Source organism: Amblyomma mixtum, chromosome 5 (assembly GCF_055824585.1).
Source record: "Amblyomma mixtum isolate Tamu chromosome 5, ASM5582458v1, whole genome shotgun sequence".
Lineage (NCBI taxonomy): Eukaryota > Metazoa > Arthropoda > Arachnida > Ixodida > Ixodidae > Amblyomma > Amblyomma mixtum.
The window spans coordinates 40,599,452-40,618,919 of record NC_143016.1 but is presented as its reverse complement, the minus strand read 5'-3'; the positions used below and the strand labels follow the sequence as shown (position 1 = coordinate 40,618,919).

Below are 19,468 nucleotides of genomic sequence, written 5' to 3'. Positions count from 1 at the left end.
TAAGGGCAGGTTTGACCAAAGAGCATTATTGTACAAAGTATTCTTCGTCTAGACAGTTAAGGTGGGTTCCAAGCATTTCACCCTAGACAAGCGGTGCACCAGGCCGGGGAACGCTTGTACCCGTTAGATAAGATCAAACCCCGTACCGCTCATGTACGAGGCAGATGCTCAAACCATAAGGCCACCATTGTGGTAACTATGTAATGCCCCAATAGAGGAAACAATAGGAAGCTGTCAAGCCAGATTGCTCCGATCACAGACTCCAACACCTCCAGTGAAATTTCATGACAGGGGAAGACTTCTGTTTCACTGGTCAAACTTGCATTACATGCTTATGCACATTCAGTAACAAAAGTTTATGGGAGGCTCATTATTGGGAATGTACTTACTCTAGCACTGCTTCATGACACACTCACCTAATATAAAACAAGTGGATGAAGCACACAAATCCCCTGATATTTACAGGAATTTTAGGCTATTGGCTTGCTTGAAGGTGCATTGAAATAAATGTTTTTCTGTGCACCAACATCCTGTAAACCTTTGCTGCTGCATGTACAGGCGCGACAAAAATATTATGAAGCATGCCTTACCATTTGAAAATTTTTCGGGCATTCTGCGGAGAAGATCTGATGGTTTCTTGCGTTCATGCCAAATGCAGCAGCCGCACATGTGCTAACATATGCATAAAGTACTCCCCGACTCTTGCTAGGCAAGGCACGACAAGAGTTTGGACACTGAAGCATGCTCCGCGATATTATGGACGAGACTGTACATAAATGAGAGTTTGATATATCGTATTTGTTAGCATTTTCAATTTAACCCAGGAATTTCAGTGCACGAAGGATCAAAATCTGACCAACTGAAAATGTAATTTGCAGTGCTCCTGCACTCACTTGAAGGCTGTCCTCAGATCAGAGATGTACTTGCGGGCACAGTACTTGCGGTAGTGTGCCAGGATCTTGATGGCAGCTCGTGTCTTGCGGTAGTGCATTCGTGCTATGGCACCACGCCACATCTGAAGCCGATGTAAAAGAAAAAAAAATGAACAGTGCAATTAAAGCTCTCAGTCATTCAACATTCCACTTCCAGAACATTCATAAACTCAGAAGTAGTCACCGAAATGGCTTTAAGATGTTTTTCCTTCCCACAACATCTAAATTTTCAATGGTGCAGGAAGGAAAAGCAGAATGAGCATTGAATGCAGCACAAAAATGTGACAATCTGCAGCAAAAAAGGCTCACTGAAGAAATTGTCTCTAGGTTTTTTCCTTCTCATTAATCGATTGACCAGCACAGCTTGTAGTTTCGCAGTTATATGGAAGGCTCCACTGACATCTGTATAGAGCGTACTCGGGTGGATCCTCACCACTGGTAACGTCATGTCACATGACCAATCACGTAAGCCACACTGGTGACTTGCTGTGTTACGCCAATGCTTGATGCAGACAATGCTCACGCCTGTCTCAAGAATTCAGCCAATAATGCGAACATATCCTACTTGTGCATATACATTTAGAAGAAACAGCTTGTGCATACATATTTAGAAGAAACAAAGCAAAACTCTTTCATTGTATTTATTGATACAACTTCGTAGAGTATGCTAGTGTGTAGTCGTTGAGAGTGCTGGCTGTGAGGACATCGCCAGTCGTCTGTACCCTAGAGTTGAGCTTCCCTGCGTGACCCGTCTTCCTTGCTATCTATGCTAATTATTAAAGGGGCATTGAAAGGGGCTGTCAATAAAGTTGCGGTATGTCTATAATGTTAACGGACACTGCTTCATGAATATCCTCCAGCAGGAACTTTTTTAATTCGTTTTGTGGGATGTGAGTTATCTGTAGTAAAAATTTGAATTTCCATGTCTTCATGCTTTTCAGCTCCTCTCGTCACTTTTGCATGCTGAAATGTCAGCGCTCCTCCACTGCCCCACCCACCCAACCCCTCCGTCGGCTGCTGACGTGCATGGGAATTCCCCCCGGTGCAGTTGGCATGGTGAACCAATGATAATAGTCCGCTTCTGACGTAATGAGCACTCTTGACGCATTTCGTGCAGATTCGGGGGAAAGCTCGGCACCATTGCTCACCCCGAGGCGCAGAAGCAGGTGTTTTTGAAACGTATCGTAATTATCGACTCACTTTTGGGATCTGAACTGCACATACATGATATGAACACTCAGTATTTATAGCTAGCTGGCATAGCTAGCTGGTTGTTCAGTACGAGTTACACCCAGTCAAAGTTGAAATTAACGAAGTAGGAAAGCCATGGGCCCCATGAGACAGGAATATTATTGAATAAGCAGCGCAGTTGTGAGATTTGGAGCATTGCTCCGCTAGCTTACATGCCTCTGCGGACCAGGAAGCTTCACCTTGCCTTTCTGTCTGCTGGCTACCTCACATAACTTTTGTTACTTTTTCATGACGATAACGATGCCTTCCAAAAGCATAGGTACAAGTATTATACCATTTGCACGTTATTTACTAGCAAACAAACAGTTCATGCTGACAGACGAGTGACCTATGACTGGACAGGACTGCCACATAAATCACTGAAAAAAGTCAGTAATTCATTCATCAAAAATATTATTTGCCGAAAAAAAAAACAATGAAACTGGCATAGTGGAATAAACATCAAAACAGTTCTTTCTCACAAAATAAAAATCAAAAAGTCCAACTCCTAAATATTTCGTCCTCATATGCCCTAGTTACAGTAAAGTTTGCAGGCACAAAAGAGGGCAAAAAAAAGAGGGCAAAGTATAAACACAGTGCTGCAATGCGCACGGATATTCAGGAAAATAAAAGTCCACCCAGTGCTTAGTTTTACGGCAAATCAAAAACTTGACAGGTGGCAAATGTGGATCAGTTTAACCATTTCCGACTGAATTCTGTTCCCAAGACAGAGCCAAATAAATTGCTGTGAGCTGGTTATGAATTTTTTCTTACTGATGCAGATAGCTGAAGATAAGTAAACACTGACTGATAGATCAATGCTGTGGACAGATATTTGAGGAGTGCGGATAACTTGCAAGTGAACTATTTCAAAAAAAAAAAGAATGTATAAACAGAAATGTCAATTAAATCAAGAGCAAGCCTTGAGAACAGAAGATAAATTATTAAATATGCAAGAAAATATATCTGCATCTCACCTTCTGAAGGAAGACAACGATGCGAGGGATGATTGCAAGGCGCTCATTCTCCAGGCGTGACAGTGTCTGTGGCGACCGAATGAAGATCTTGGTGCGCCCGTACTTGACATCGTCTGAGCAGCCCAACTTGTCAATGATGACCTCACAACCATCTCGGTCTGACCCTCGGCGGAAATTGGGCCATGTGTATTCAGTTATCATCTTGTACCTGCACAAGAAAGTGTCCCGGTGAGGAAGTTATACTGTGTATCACTGCAAGTTGACAAACTATAATGTCTGCTGCAAACACTACTCTAATCAGCCAGCTTTTGTGTGCAATACATTGGAAATGTAAATCAAAGCAAAAATGCAAGGAAGAAAAAGAAACTTGCTCATTTTGGCACATTCAGTATATGCATTTCCAAATTCAAAAGACTGGTATCAAATATGAATACAACAAAGAAGTGAATCAAGCAAAACATCATGTAAACAATAACATTGCTGTTAAGTTAAATTCAGAATAGTGCAAGAACTTTTGCGCATAAGTCATCGCAACAGCTCCCCCCTATGTAATACCCTCGATTGAGGGCCTTTAGGGGTTTATTGAATAAATAAATGAATAAAATAAATAAGTCATAGTTTTGATGTCAATAAATTTGCAGCATCAACTTGATGGCATGAAGAGCCTTCTTTGGACTGCATGCATCATATAATAACCCTGTCTGGCATGTTACAGTGAGATTGAGCACTGCACTTAGCACTGTCCTTTCCCAAAAAAGCAATAGTTTCAAGAACATCTTTCCAATATGAGCAGTAGTATGCTGTCTGGCTTGCAAGCAAGATCTGAAAATGGCACACGAGCTTCAAACACTCATTCTTCCTCTAGATAAAAAAACTTCGAGATCACTGCGGCGACCCAGACTGGAGCAATGCGAAAGCAAAGCGTCCACATACTATATTGACGCCCATGGCTGTTCTGAAGTCCATATACTATATCGACGTCCGTGGCTGTTATGACGTCTAAGTATTTTTTCACATTTAATTAATGAACTACTTCCACCTCACCAACTAAATTTTTTCCACGCCAACGTTTGTTCACATACTATCTGTCACAATTACACTCTCACACATTTATCTTGAGAGAATGACTTAATCGTGCAGACAAAAATGCGGACACTTTTTGCTGATGCAACAAAGCTATATAATGCTCTCGCATTAATAAGCAGTACTGTTCCTCGGCCTGACCAGTCACTGCATGCACAAATGCTAACTCTTGGGAGCAGTCACTACTGTTCCGTTCAGCTTAATTCTCTCCTGTTGGCTATAGGCTGTTTCCTGTGATATTTGCAACTATATATACCGTGTTCTGCAACTTTATCGGCACAGGTTTGAAAAATTCTCCCGCCACAACCGTTGGCTCGTTTGTGGTGAAACTGCGCACAAAGCTTCCTTATTGTTGTCCGTTTTAAGGCATAGTAAGTATAAAAGTGGTACTTACTAGGTTTGGTCACGCGAGATGCGAAACAAGAAGCACCCGTGTTGAGATCGAGCCGCCGTCATCGAATTTCTGCCGAAAGATACTTGTGGCGCCATCTGGCATCGCTGAAGGAAAGCGCCGTGACGGAAGCGCCGAGGCGAGCGCTGCAACGAGCGCGGCGGCTTGCTTTGAATGCGTCGTTCGGGCCATGTCGTCTGCGTAAGCGCGTGAAATATTTTTCGGCCAACGCATTTTGAAAACTATCGCAAACAAATTAAATGACTTGACGGTGATTTACCAATAAAAGATATGTTCTCCATTGTCTCGTCGTATTTCTGCCGTCTGCTTTTGCGGCGCTTTCCTTCAGCGATGCCAGATGACGCCACAAGTATCTTTCGGCAGAAATTCGATGACGGTGGCTCGATCTCAACACGGGTGCTTCTTGTTTCGCATCTCGCGTGACCAAACCTAGTAAGTACCACTTTTATACTTACTATGCCTTAAAACGGACAACAATAAGGAACCTTTGTGCGCGGTTTCACCACAAACGAGCCAACGGTTGTGGCGGAGAATTTTTCAAACCTGTGCCGATAAAGTTGCAGAACACGGTACATATAGATGCACTCCAGATATTTACAATGCTGTCTTCATTAACAGAGGCACATTAACACACTCACCTCCGCAGGAAGCGAGTGTAGTCCTGCCGGTAGGCAAATCCTGCTCGCCGCACGCGAACATTCTCCAGCAGTCCCAGGTAGTTCACCTGGTGCCGAACCCGCTCCTCGTCGAAAAGGATTGGAGACTTGTGCTCGTTGGGTTTGATGCAACGGACATAGAAGGGCTCCTGGCGAGGCAAAACAGTGTTGGCGAGGGCATGAGATGCAAGCCAGTGCCAACTAAAATGAGCAGGTATGGTTGTCCAAGATTACTCAACAGTCTGAATGCCATAAGAACTTTCCTCGCAGCCATGAAACTATCCACCTTTACAGGCCTTGAAAAAACTGTGGGTTGCAACACAGCACTCATTCCTACCTCAGTTTCAAATGAGCTGGCAAAGATTGCATATATGCTGCTAATTTTTTATCCGTGTATTTCATAGTTACTCACTTTTTACAAATTACAGCGTTTAATGGTGACAACATTAAACAATGAGCAATACGGTGGTTTCACCTTCGAAGCTAGGTTCTGGACGAGGGCCACCATGGAATTCTTGAAAAGGGTGCCTGCTGTCAGGGGACGTTTCGTCACCTGCAAAACAGCATAGAAGAAATTGAAACACAGCGATAAATGAACACTGTGAGAAATACACAACCAGAATAATTTATTAGCGTCTTTTCAATTGTTCCGACGTGTAAGGATCTTTGAACACAGACAAATTTCTTTGCTGCTGGGCCTCAAGAAAGTTGTCTGCTGCCTCAGCCATTTTGTCCAGCGTCTTGCATTCTCTTTCCCGAAGGAAAATCGCCAAACGAGTAAAACAGCATAGAAGAAATTTAAACACAGTGATAAATGAACACTGTGAGGAATACACAACCAGAATAATTTATTAGCATCTTTTCAACTGTTCCGACGTGCAACATACACATCTTACGGCACGGTATAATTGGGTGCCAGAATATCAGAGCAGCCAGGTGCTAAATGGGAAGCATCTGCCTTCATTTTTACTGAACAAATTAATGACCTGAAGTGATAATGGTAAAGATTCATAAGATACAATGTGAGATCCAGCCATTAAAGAAGCTGCTCAGTGCATGGTAATAAAGCACGTCACTTTAATTAAAGGCAGTGTCAATGTCGATGTCAAGCATGCTGCCCAGTGTAGATGGACGAAGGTCAAATGTTTAGGGGAAGCCCCCAAGGTGGAGCAGATTTGTAATAAGGGAGTAATTACTCATTGGCATCCACCTAATGGACAAATTTTTCTTTAACTGCAAAGAAAGCTGCATAGCCTTCCTTGGTAGCCATACGGCTGCACTTGGGTGGATGCCAGTGAGTAATTACTCCCTTAGTAGATGGACCATGAGAATGACACCTTGAAATCTGGCCCCAGTGAAGCTCCACTTTTCAAAATACTATTAGATGAGACAAACAACGTTTATTTTTTTTTTTTTACTGATAGCTTGTTTCTCTCACAGTCCACTTAGAAATGCCCAGCTATGCACCTACAAACATCATTCATGTCAAATCAGGTATCAAAAATAATGAGGGTACTGCGCCATGGAGCAGAGTGCTGAATTGGTAGCCCCTTTGGTTCTCACACACACTTTTATTGCATTTTTCCAAGAGAAGCACTCTGGCAAGTCCATGGCACACATGAAAACCAGTAGTGCTGTGGGATGGGTACTGTACAGTAGTAATGCAAGTGCATGGCAAAACTTGAGCTAAAACGTTGTTTCAAAACACACACGCAGTTCAGGCGTGGTTGAGTAGTAAGGTTCATCATCTATCTTTACTGTTCACAGCATTGACGCATCTTATATTTGCACAAGTAGCTTGTGCATAACTGCTTGTTTGAGCAGTAAAGATAATGCAGGCTATTTGCAGGACAGCCCAAAGTGCTGACTGTCCCTTTTCTCTCAGCATCAAAGCTAATGCAGCTTTAAGTAATGACTGTAGCAACAACATAGACAAAAGGCTACAACGGTAAGATGTCCGCTCAAAATAACAAAAATAGAAAAATAATGGTGGAAAAATAACACAAACTCCACTCGACTGCCCTTGGGGCAGGCATTTGTTGCAGGGGATGAATTACAGACTCAAGAACATGAAAAAATATGGCCCAAAAAACATTTTAAAAATTTAATTTACAAAAAGTCAGCACTTGACATCATAAGGGCAGCATGGAAGAAATATCAACCACTGATCACCTCACCCATAGCTAATACAAACGATTTTCTGCAGCAAATGTGAATTAACAATTCCAAATGCCAGCTTCTGCTAGCCAGAGCATGTCATACGAGCTGACCCACATGTTGCCTCACCTGCTTTACGTTCTGTGCACCTTCAGGCCACATAGCTTTGATCAGTGGGTCAGAGCTATAAAAAAAGAACAGAAGAATTGAGCTCTAGCACATCCAACCAGACCGCTAACAAACAACAGCAACAGCAGGCGTGTCTACACAGAAAGGTGTATTAATACAAATTGCACTGTTGATAAAACACGACGAGCACGTCGCAACTGTAACATATCTTCTGGCCAGTGACACAGAGGGCACAATTTCAGGTAAGGTACTTCCTGTGCACTGCAAAATGAACTACTGGACCAGCAGAGTAAAAAATAAAATCCTCCATAGTTGCTGCTTCACTCCAAAGAAAAATAAATGACAGTGTAGGTGTGCACACTCTTTGGACTACTACATTTCAGTCTTTGCTGCTGCTCAACTTGTTGGTTATTTTATTCTCTGCAGGTTATAGCTGGTAGCATGAAGTTAAATTGCCTGTTCAATAAAATGGCCACGTAGCTGACAGACTGATCCCTGCTATATTGCGAGCTCACCTGTTGTAGAGCAGGCGCTTGAAATCCTGAAACAAAGTGTCCTTGTTCTTGTCGAGAAAGCCCGTGATGGCGTATGTCACCTCGCCTGCATAATGGAGGATGCGGAAGTGCTTCTGGTGCTCCATTGACTTGTCAGTAGGGGCAAGCTGTTTGAAGCCAAATGAATAGGTACAAGTCAAAATTCTTGCTTAGGTACACTGTCTGACAACACAGAGCAGATTACAAAAAGGCAAGTAATATGGTACTGAGCCATATTCCAGTCTCTCGAGCGTTAAAAGGTACATGCAAGTGCCCATTAGGCATTCTGGACCACTACGCTTCATTAGGATTCTCTAGACAGTTATGGTTCAGGCCACTCTATTAACGAGATAGCATTAAAGGTCCCATTACTCAGAAAATCCAGCGTCCGCGCTGTGAGCGAAAAACCATGAGCATGACCCTGGCAGGTGGTGCCCAGAGAGCAACCTAAGGGGAAGGTGGGCCACCTAGGTCACGTGACCTTGCGGTGTCATCACAACCTGCCCATTGAATAGTGAGCCAACTGCCCACAGTGGCAGGTGGCAGTTAAAACTGATTGATCACTCAGGAAGAGCAACACGGGCCGCACAAGGCCCACTGCTGGGAGCACCTGCCATCGCAGGGCAGTGGCGCATCATTTAACCGCTGTACCACTGCACCTGGAGGGGTAAGAAGACTCCCAGGGATCTATGAATGTAAAGTAGAGGATGACCTTCAGCATATGTGGGAATTAATCCATTACGCTAGCATGTCATACCCTAAAGGTGGAGCTTCAGTGTTCACTCCAACTTTATTGCTTTAGACCCACCGCATGTGTACCTGATGCTGATTGCACACAGCTTCAAAAGCAATAGCTGCCTCATTATTGGACTGAGACCACGTAATGCAATCATAAAAAATATCAGAGATGCCACATGCACAATGGTGTGCACTTCTAGAAAGGTAAGCAGTGCAAGTGTGTGGCTTTTTTTTTCCACAGATCATTTTTATATTGCGTTTAACTGTTTGCAAAGTTTACAAGCTATGCTGTAGAGAGCAGCGACTGTACTTTTCTTGAAATAATTTATTTGACAAATTTTTTTCTGTCTAAAGAAGAATAGCAACTTAATAACGCTGGCTAGGCAAATGCGTCGTAAATCATAACGCAGCTGTTCTACCTCTGAATGGCTCTATGTAGCCGCTGCCGCAATGCTGCCGCGCCCCTTCTGATCTGCGCGCCAACTTCGTGAAGGCAGTCGCCGCCGTACCACGGCCTGTGACGCGATAGCTAATGGGTTAATATATGCAGAACTGGTCTTTCTCCACTTAACATTCATAGATCCATAGGAGTCCTCACACCGCTCATGTCGAAGTGGTGCAGCAGTTAAGCGGTGCACCACTGCCCTGGGATGGCAGGTGCTTCCACTGATGGGACTCATGCGATCCAGGTTGTATCAAGCAAACATCAAATCATTAATTCAACCGCCACCTGCCTCTCCAGGTTGCATGAGGATGCCATCTTTTATGGATATTATCGAGTGTTATCACATACACAACACACACAACAAGTAGCCTTATGCCTTAAAAACACAAAATCGAACAATATGCTCACACATACAGAAATGCACTCCTGATCATTTTGCTACCGCATATTTTCTATGAATCAGCTGCCAAAAGCTTGGATACCATCTTTAAATAATGAAGAGCTGCACCTCTGCAATGCTAATTTGCAAATTAAGCTAGGCTTGCCTACAACCAAATAGCTCCAATTTATTCCAGCTGCATCTCATCACATCCCTCTAGGCTACTTTATTTTTTTCTTTAGCTGCTAGGAGAAAAACTTTTAAAATCATTCTGTGCTTCATTGCACAACAAAAATGTGCCCTGAAATAGCAACTGGCAGCACAACAGCATATGGCCAAAATACTTATCCAAAAGCAAAAATATCACTTACCCTTCTGCTAGTGTAGTGATGATGATTAGCAAGCCTCTTGTCTAGTGTTTCCAACAGCATCTGTGAGCGAAACATTGTGGACCAGACATCAGTATGACCTTGTATCTCATCACTCTTGTGCAAAGAACACCTGGCAATTACTGTTCGGCTCATGCAAGATGAGGCATGATCTGTTTTTTTTTTCTAATCTCTACACCAAGGCCACACCATGAGATTTTTCAGACGTGAACAAACTCTAGAATGTTTCACGAAATCAAACTGGCAGATAGTCAGATAAAAAACCTGTCATTTACATTTTTGAATTATTATTACTTGCCTGCAATATTGAAAGACTGTTTCTCAACTGCAAAAAATATTTTACAATGATAGCACTGCCCTGTGATGCAGAAATGTCAAGGTTATCATTTGGAAAAAATATCGGCAAAAAAAGTACCAGCAGTGAAGTTATAAAAACTGAAGATCTGTTCTGCATGCAGGCTGGAACAAGTGCCTCTAAATTCAAATTTTATGTGCACTCCGAGCACGGCAACAATGTCGGCTCAAGAATAAGTAAAGATAGTGTAGCCTTACTTGGAATGGCTGTCAATAACCAGACACAAATTTCTTCAGCTTTCAGAAATATGATGGTGATTTACACTGCACTGCTGAGAGTACAAGCCATCAAAGCAGTGCAAAAGCTCCGAGTTACCAACAACAATTCTTCTTTACTTGAATTTCATTTATTTGGAAGAGCAGAAGTCCAACTAAGCAGCTTAAACCAGTCATATACAGATAGAAAAGCTATCTCTTGCAGCTGGCATCCAAAGAGTTGGCACAAAGGGCTTCCTTCGCAGCTGCTCACCTCATCAGTAACCTTGCCAACGTTGAGGCAGGCCTCGTCAGCCAGGGCAAGGATGCCACGATGGGGTTCCTCAACTAGATCACAGATGATCTTGTTGTTGAAGTAGGGCACATCCTGCCACTGAATTCCTTCCCGCAGGTACTCTTCCTGCTCCTGCTTGAGTACCAGCTCAATGAAGAGCTGCTGCAACTTCTCATTGCAGTAGTTGATGCAGAACTGCTCGAAGCTGCACATTGCACAAGCGTAATAAAACCAATATGGCAGACCTAAAATCAAGCTTTGTTATCAGGGATAAACAAACAACTCCAGACACAATTTACGGCCATCTAAAAACTAATTTAGCATGAGGTCCAAAACATACAGAGGTCTCTCTTATCAAAAACTTGTAATAGGGTATCCTTCTAGCAAAGTTGTCATCAGGAGCAATGCAACTAAAGCAAAAAAACTGTCCTCATTGTAAGGTTCAGTCATCATTTGTGGCAGCTCACTGGCATGCAACATATGGAATTGGAAAGCCCCAGCTGCTCAGTCACACCTGTTGTTGTCGAAGATTTCGAACCCATAGATGTCGAGGACACCAATGACTGTGTTCTTGCGGCCCAGCATGCCGTTGGTGCGCACCTCGATCGCTTCGTTCACTTTGCCCACAATCCAGCAGAACATGCGCTCATAGATGGCCTGTTTCAGAAACAGCATGAAGAGACACACACTGTTAAGCCACTTCCCTTCTTATAGAAATAGTGTATGTGGCGTGCTAAATGCCAGTGCATTTTGCTTTGTAGCGTGAAAGACTTGACTAAAATATGCATTTTGTCTGTACCAATATCTATACCTTCAGGTTAAGGGCAGATTTAAAGCAGGGGGTAACTGAGTGAGATTTTCCTCCTCAAGTGCCCCCTCCACAAATGACCCATAAATCTGCCCCCACTTCAAGTAAGGAGCTCATACCAAGGCACAGGCCTGTGGAAGATGCACTTCTGTTCTTCAGTCAACCAGTGCTCACTTCAAAATGAGCTCATAAATGACGTAAAACTACTACCACATGTAGTGTGTGATTCTGTAGGGTTCTCAGAGCTTCCACATCAATGCGAAGAGCTCCTTGAAGTTTGCCAGCTGTGTAACTTCCAATATCAGAACAAAATGTTTTATGCAAAACCTGGTACCGATGTGTTTTAATCAAAGGCATTTAAATACACATGGTAAATAGAAATGTATCACCATCTCGGCCTCAACACTTCATGCCTGAATTTCCTTAGATTTTTTGCATGCCCAAAACTGTTCGTGAGACTGAGAAAGGAGGCTACTTGCCTTGGCGAATGCGTCTCGCCCATAGACTGCTTCCGTGAGAGTGTGTCCCTTCTGCATGACCTCTCCTCCGGCCGCAATGACCCTGTGGCATAGTGCTTGGCTCAGATCCTTCTCGGACACTGACAGGAGCTGGCTCAGCTGCTTGAGACTGCCCTTGGTCTTGGCCTGGTCCTCCTCAACTACAAAGCTCACTTCTCCCTATCAGCACATCAGTGAGAAGAATAGTAAGGTTGAAAGTGAGAAAGAAAGAGGCATGACACTGAGGGGCACTGAAATTTTTCTACAGTGTTCGATGGCAGATGCCATGGCTAACGACATCTTTTCCTTCTGTTGTTATTTTATTTTATTAATAAATAGCCACTAACAGCAGCAACATCCTTCCCAAGGTTTTTTCAAGTGCTCCCCATCACTGGCTTTAGTTGCATTAGAGAAGATGAAAAGCTAATAATGATTGGCATCTCTGCATGAAACCAAAGTGTATTCATAAGAGCATCATTAGTTACAACTGCAAAAATTGTTGCTAATATGAAGCAACTAAGCATCTCTGATACATGTTATACTGAATGTCATACTGTTACATCCATGCAACAGTCATCATCAAGAAATGAACTGAATTCTGTTTGCAAACAAGAAAAGTGCTCAAATAAGCACACCGAACACAAGAAAAGAAACAGAGCTGAAAACACCGACCTCTGAGCATGGCAAGAGGATAAGGATCAGTAACTAATGGATATATGGGTCACTGATGCCCAGAATCCTTGCCATAATATTGGTTCCCTATAGCATACCTGAGAGACTTCTGAGGATCTTTAGTTTTGATAGCCAGCCACTTCTACTTGAGGTCATAAATCAGAATTCCTACATATGAGCACTGATACTGAAGAGGAAGATGGTGAGCAAGTAACTGGAGTCTTGCCCATATACTATCTCGAAGAAGATGCCAGTCTGGTCACTGCCTGCCAGCAATGGGCATTTAGTGGGCATAACAGTAAAAAACGCAAAGGACGTTCTTTACCACTTGAAGCATAATGATAAAGCCTTTTAACTATGAAATATTTATGTTCATGTACTGTATCATCTGTTTTGGTATAACTTAACCTCAAATGACTCAACTGCCTCATTTGATTTAGAAAAAGAAAGATGACGTGTTCTAACTCGATGCCAAAAATTTAAGTCTGCTCCGTCAGCTCCTGCATACACAAATGTAAGCTGCAGCAATAACAGCCATAAAAAACATGCACCAACACTCATGTGTCAATCAGTTCAAAACAGATAGACATATTTTTCGCAACTGCACTGCCTTACTTGCAAGAAATATGACCCATCATAGTGAAATGAGGAGAAAATGAATGAAATTAAATGTGAGCAGGCTTTTTGGAATACTGGAATCTCTGATGCAGTGCCAAGATATAAAAATTTGCTTAAAGTGCAATAAGCTGACTCATCAAGTCAGAGTATAAATCGGAAATTTTTCTCAAATATGCAATAGCAGGAACACGAAAATTGTGCTCTAGTTTGCATGAACTTCATTTCTGTCTGTCAATATCTCAGCAGCCTAGTAAATTTTCATCGGAAATGTAGCAACAAAAATTTAACTGAATAATATATAAGACGTTAAGTGAAATGAAGACAGAGTGTGCCACCAGGACTGAGCAATCCAAATTTTGTAACTCAATTAATGATTAAGGTGACGATGGTACACTGTTATTTTCTTCAATATTTTGTGCGTTGCAGCACCGTGCATTTCACATGAGGGGCTCACCAAGTGCACGATGGCAGCTACAATCTTCCACAGTGTGTCGCAATCTGTCTGCGTGAATCCAAGCAACTTCATTGCGGAGCAGACCTGCTTGAAGTCAGCCCGATCATTGATAGTCTCCACCTATTTTTGAGGTACAAAGGGTGCAAACACTGTCACAACTATTAACTGATAGGCACACAGCAAAAAGTCACAACTTGCTTTTCATTTGCATTGCACTGTACCAAAGTATGACGTCCACCTGAAGAACCTTAACGACTGTGGTAGATCCAGTAAATTAGTTTTGAAGAGTTAAGCAGTGGTGGTGCTGATTATACAATCTTTATGATGAAGAGAAAAGAAAGGAAAGTGCACACATGAGGAACATGGTTGTCAAAAATGAGAAACTGTAATCTAGAAAACGAACAGCACCAGTTAAGTTTTATCGATAATGGTTTTGAAGCTGCATTCTTGCATTCTACTGCTTTCATTGCACCACCTAGAATGATAGAAATCCATCATCAATGTAAGCCAGCAATAGAAATGTCTCTACGATAGTAATGACTCAGTTTCCACAGTTCATTGTAGATATGCAATCACCCTAGCATGTGACTGCATACCTACAATCATGCGCCGCATGATTGCAGCATGTGCTGCACTAGGGGGGACTGCACGAAAGCACTGAGCTCAATGTGTGGCTATATGAATGCAAAAGGCATGTGCCATCGCAGTCCTGAAAGCATAAATGCAGAACGCTTCAACACACCTTTGGTGAACCTCCTTGTCTGGTGTAGAAATAGAGCTGTGGTTCATGCTTCAGGCCATATGAAGAGAGCTGTGCATCAGGTGCTCCATACAGAAGCTCATAGAAGGCGTGGAAGTTGCGCTCACCCGGCTGTTGGTAGATCACTCTGGACTGCACCAGTGATAAGGAAGGATTAGGGAAATAAGGACGACGGGAAGAGCACAAATGAGAGAGATGTCACTGCAAGTAGCCAAAAGTATGATATCTGTTCACTTAAATGTTATACCCAAAAAATAAAAATCAAAGCAAAAGGCATGGGCTAAGCCAAATACAAAATCTTATTTAACATCGGATAGAACAATTTTCTTCTGCTGCTTGAAATGTTAACCTGGGTAAACAAATTTTCTCATGACTTACTGTGATATTATTGCACATCTTAAGGGGACACTGAAGGCAAACAGGAGTTGGCCTGAACTGATATGGTACTACATTCTAGTCACAGAACAACAACTCTAAGCAAAAACAGATTTTATAAGCAAGGAAAGGCCAAAAAAAAATGACAGACAGAGTTTTAATGCTGTTAAACAGAGTATGACCTGCAAAAGCTCTTGGTTTGGAATTAGCTTGCTATTGCCTAAACAGTGCCTTAACTTGTCCTTCGAATTCGCCTGACTCTTGCCTACACATTGCCTCACATTGTCCTCCAAGACAACTTTTGTGCCACATGACCTTCCCCTAGCCACACTGTATCCAAGTCATTTCATCTCAAAGGTCAAGGGTCAAACTATCGGCTTTTTGAGGATTGCTAGGGAAGCAGTACTTTCACACTAAAAATGGTATTGCCATCACCGGCCGGTTTTGCAAGTAAAACGCATGCATTGACACTGATTTTTGGATGTGGATCCCAGAGGCTATGCTACAACACCATTCAATTCAAAATAGTTTAGGATAGTTTAGTTTAGTTTAGTTCATGGGGTTTAACGTCCCAAAGCGACTCAGGCTATGAGAGACGCCGTAGTGAAGGGCTCCGGAAATTTCTACCACCTGGGATTCTTTAACGTGCACTTGCATCGCACAGTACACGGGCCTCTAGAATTTCGCCTCCATAGAAATTCAACTGCTGTGGCCAGGATCAAACCTGCATCTTTCGAGTCAGCAGCCGAGCACCATAACTACTGAGCCACCGCAACGGCCGTCAATTCAAAATAGCGGTGACTCACCCTTTCCAGAATGGATGTAACAAGCTTCAATCAAGTAGACAGATTTTAAAATCTAATTTTCTCCCTGATAAATGTGTCATTTTGCTATTGGACAAACAGCAACGTACTAGTCAAAGAGAGCCAGAGAATGAATTTTTACTGAGAGCAGTACCTGAATTGGGTCGTCTTCAGTGTCTCTTTAAATAACAACTCAGGTTGTCAGAAGCCCAATCAGAAGCAGAAAGTAAGATGAAACGAGCGGTCCATCTAACTGTCACACACTTATTGAATTCGTCACCAGCTCATGTTAGGAATTTAGTTTGTGTAACACTAGCAAGGTGCCTCTGTCATAAGGTCACATGACCATAGATATCCTTCAAATATCTAATGGGCAGTTTTCAGCAACACTTCATGTGACTAGGAGCTACTCTCTTCAAGCCTTAGTGCAGCAATCTCATGTGAATCTGTTCAAATGGGCGCTACTGGTATCAGAAGATTACAGTCAGTCAAATTTCTTCGTTTTTCTCCTTCTCCTCCCGTGTCAGCCAGAAAACAGCACAGAATTTGTTTACAATTATTTACAAGTGCACTGACACAACTTTGCCGTCAGGGCGTGGCCTCCCTGCAGGGTGACAAAATGCAATCTAGTAAACTCCAGCAACGTCCTCCAGAGTCTTTTCTTCTGGGGTCCAGCGGATTCTTGGCCTCTTTCTCTTTTCAGAGTTGTTTTTCGGATTCGTTGTGAAGGCGTCGTCCCAGCTGGTTCCCAGACCCTGACAGCCGTTACTGAAAAGGCCACCATTCCCAAGCTCGAGCCGTGGCCAGATTGGATGACACCTTCCCAGAGTGGCGTGTTTTGCAGGAGCCAGTATTTCACCTCGCCATTTCATGGGCGCTGGTCTGTCGTCCCCCACTCTACTGTGCGTCGTTCTGGGGAGTCTATCGTCTGCCACTGCTGAATCGCAAGCACCACACACACAAGCACAAAGACACCAGCCATTCGTTCTCCCCGTTCTCAGGGGCAACACTACCACATGCATGATAACTACTAAGCCATTCCCACTTCTGACTGGTAGGCCCCAACCAAAACTGAATGGTACAAAATAAATTAATAATTGAAAAGGCCACATGGCCACATATTTTCACATGTGATAGTTGAAACCCCTTATTACATGCTGTCTAGCAGTAAAATAAAACCATATTTTTCATCAGCATGTGTTGGAAATAGAAAAGCATCGCATATTACATGGAAGGACACGACAGTTGCAAGTTTCTCAAAAGTATGCAATGCAAGAAAAAAGAAGAAATCCACACTGGTGATGTAATATTACCTTTTCAAGGAGGTAGTTGTTGATGTGTCCTCCTAGTGGATCTCCCTTGAAATCGAAGTTGATGTCCATGTACTTTCCGAATCGGCTAGAGTTGTCGTTGCGGTTAGTTTTGGCATTCCCAAATGCCTCAAGAATGCAGTTTGACTGCAGCAGGATATTCTTGACTCTGCCAGAACAGACCAGAAATGGCAGAGTTGTTAAAAGAGCTGGCTATAGCATTCCAGCACGTGCAACGGGCATGTGCAATGAGCAAGTGTAAACGAGGAAGTGCAAAGTACACAACAAAGCAGACTTGCTTAAGCAAAAAGGATACAAAAAACAAACTCAAGCACAGTTCACCTAAGAAGCCAATGTAGCATGCACCACAACATTCACCAGCACAGGAAATGAAGTTTAAACAAGGTATGAATTAAGAAATGATAGTCACCGAAACCAGGAAGTGACACAAACAAAATAGCACTACATGAAATGAATATTGCCTCTACATTGTAGTATAAAACATGGTTAATTTCATACAACAAGTAGCAAGACTTCTTTTTGTCCTCTATAGCAAGGATGTGACAGACTTTGTCCTGCCTTCCACGTCATTAGGATCTGCACTCTGAGGCCCACATAGACTAACTCCACCAAAATCACTTGACCGCACAGCACACAATCTCTGCAGTGACCACTGCCCTGCCCTTTCCATGGACGAAATGCCAACAATGTTCACATCCTAAGGAAATTTCCAGTAACAGCTGCCACTAAAATTACTAACTGCACATCAACAAGCAGTGTATGTGGCATGCAAAAATATATGACAAGCATGCATGTCTAACAAGCATGTTTAACTGTATCACTAAGTGCTCCCACAGATGTAAGAAACAATGTTTTTACCTTTCAATTTCCTGCTGTCCTGTGACATTTGTGATGGCTGCTATATACCTCATGATGATCTTAGAAGCTTCTGTCTTTCCAGATCCACTTTCCCCTACAAAGAGGGCCGAAGAGGATGCATACAGTTTGAGTTGCAAAGGAGTTTGCAGAAGGTAAAGGAACAGATGAAAAAGAAGGCAAGAACGGAGTCTCCGTAATACAGAAGGAAGTGTGAAGGAAGGTAAAGAGAGGAACGCATAGGAATTTGGGGGGGGGGGCACTTGTACTTAATATTGTAGCGTGCAACGCGAAATAGAACACCGAAGCTGAGACGACAAAACTGCAGCGGTCCCTCAGTGGCCAAGCACGCGCGAGCGAGAGCGAGCTAACTTCTTCCTCTTCTCGTGCATGCACAACTTCTGTCTCTTCGAATGCATGTATCAATATTCATATAGATCCCTAGCAGGGGCATAGCCAGGGGAGGGGGGGGTTATGGGGCTTCAGCTTTCCCCTGAAATTTTTTCAAACTGTCACCGCGACCACAGCATGGCCTAAGTATATATCGCGACTTCTGCTATCATAGTTTTCTTCTCGCCTGGATCGTCTATCTTTCCGTGTGCAGAGTTTACAATCTGTGATTGCGCAAGATGTTTGCCTTGTTTGACACGTTATATAGAGTGACTTTTGCTTAGATACGTAGATTTCATGGAGACATACGTGTATTTAAATATCTTGTTGCGAGGTTCTGTGTATACATACAGTGACTTTGTTTCCAGTGCTTCTTTTTTGTCCTTTGTTAAGTTGTAGGTTTCGCATTTCAAATACTCCCTTTTATCTTAACACTTCTAATGGTATTTTGCAGAACTTCTCGTTTATACAGAGGACAGCGTTGTTGAGATTTTATCCTGGCCGTTACATATGCACAAAAATGAACAACAAAGATTCATTAAAATATTTGTCCTCTACTTGCTAATTTCATGCCCTTTATGTTTTTCATCTCAGTGGCATGCACTGCATTGCTGGTTTCGGACTGATATAGTTCTAGGCTTCGTGTGATATTTTCTTTACTTATTAAATACGCAAAAACATGGAAGCATTGGTATCAGTTATGTATGCCATGATTTTTAAGACATATACATTCTTTTATTTAAAAAAAACACATATCTCACCTGTCTAGACAGTGTGTAGCATTATCTCATACATAATGGCATTGTCAATGGCAATGCAGTTATTTTTGCATTTGATCCCTCCATGAATTCTATGAGGAGGCCGCGCTGCAACATGCCACAACCTGCCCACCACATCACAACCTGCCAACCCATCTGGTGGGCAGGTTGTGATGGCCACAAGGTCGTCGTGTTACAAAGAGGTTAGGGCAATAAACAAAGGTTATAGAGAAACATATGCAC

At 42.7% G+C, this 19,468-nt stretch overlaps 1 protein-coding gene across 1 annotated transcript in view; it reads right to left on the bottom strand.

Moving 5' to 3' along the window:
- The window catches only part of Myo31DF (Unconventional myosin ID), a 73,345-nt gene that overhangs the window by 13,551 nt on the left and 40,326 nt on the right, over positions 1 to 19,468 (bottom strand). Inside the window, exons 3-16 of the mRNA XM_089544105.1 lie at positions 18,081 to 18,174; positions 17,205 to 17,370; positions 14,696 to 14,845; positions 13,954 to 14,073; positions 12,192 to 12,389; positions 11,419 to 11,561; positions 10,884 to 11,109; positions 10,043 to 10,102; positions 8,092 to 8,237; positions 7,577 to 7,631; positions 5,766 to 5,843; positions 5,273 to 5,439; positions 3,140 to 3,347; positions 894 to 1,015 (exon numbers count right to left, since the gene is read on the bottom strand). Of these exons, the coding sequence (XP_089400231.1) occupies positions 894 to 1,015; positions 3,140 to 3,347; positions 5,273 to 5,439; positions 5,766 to 5,843; positions 7,577 to 7,631; positions 8,092 to 8,237; positions 10,043 to 10,102; positions 10,884 to 11,109; positions 11,419 to 11,561; positions 12,192 to 12,389; positions 13,954 to 14,073; positions 14,696 to 14,845; positions 17,205 to 17,370; positions 18,081 to 18,174 (1,933 nt within the window). The remainder of the gene's footprint in view (positions 1 to 893; positions 1,016 to 3,139; positions 3,348 to 5,272; positions 5,440 to 5,765; positions 5,844 to 7,576; positions 7,632 to 8,091; positions 8,238 to 10,042; positions 10,103 to 10,883; positions 11,110 to 11,418; positions 11,562 to 12,191; positions 12,390 to 13,953; positions 14,074 to 14,695; positions 14,846 to 17,204; positions 17,371 to 18,080; positions 18,175 to 19,468) is intronic.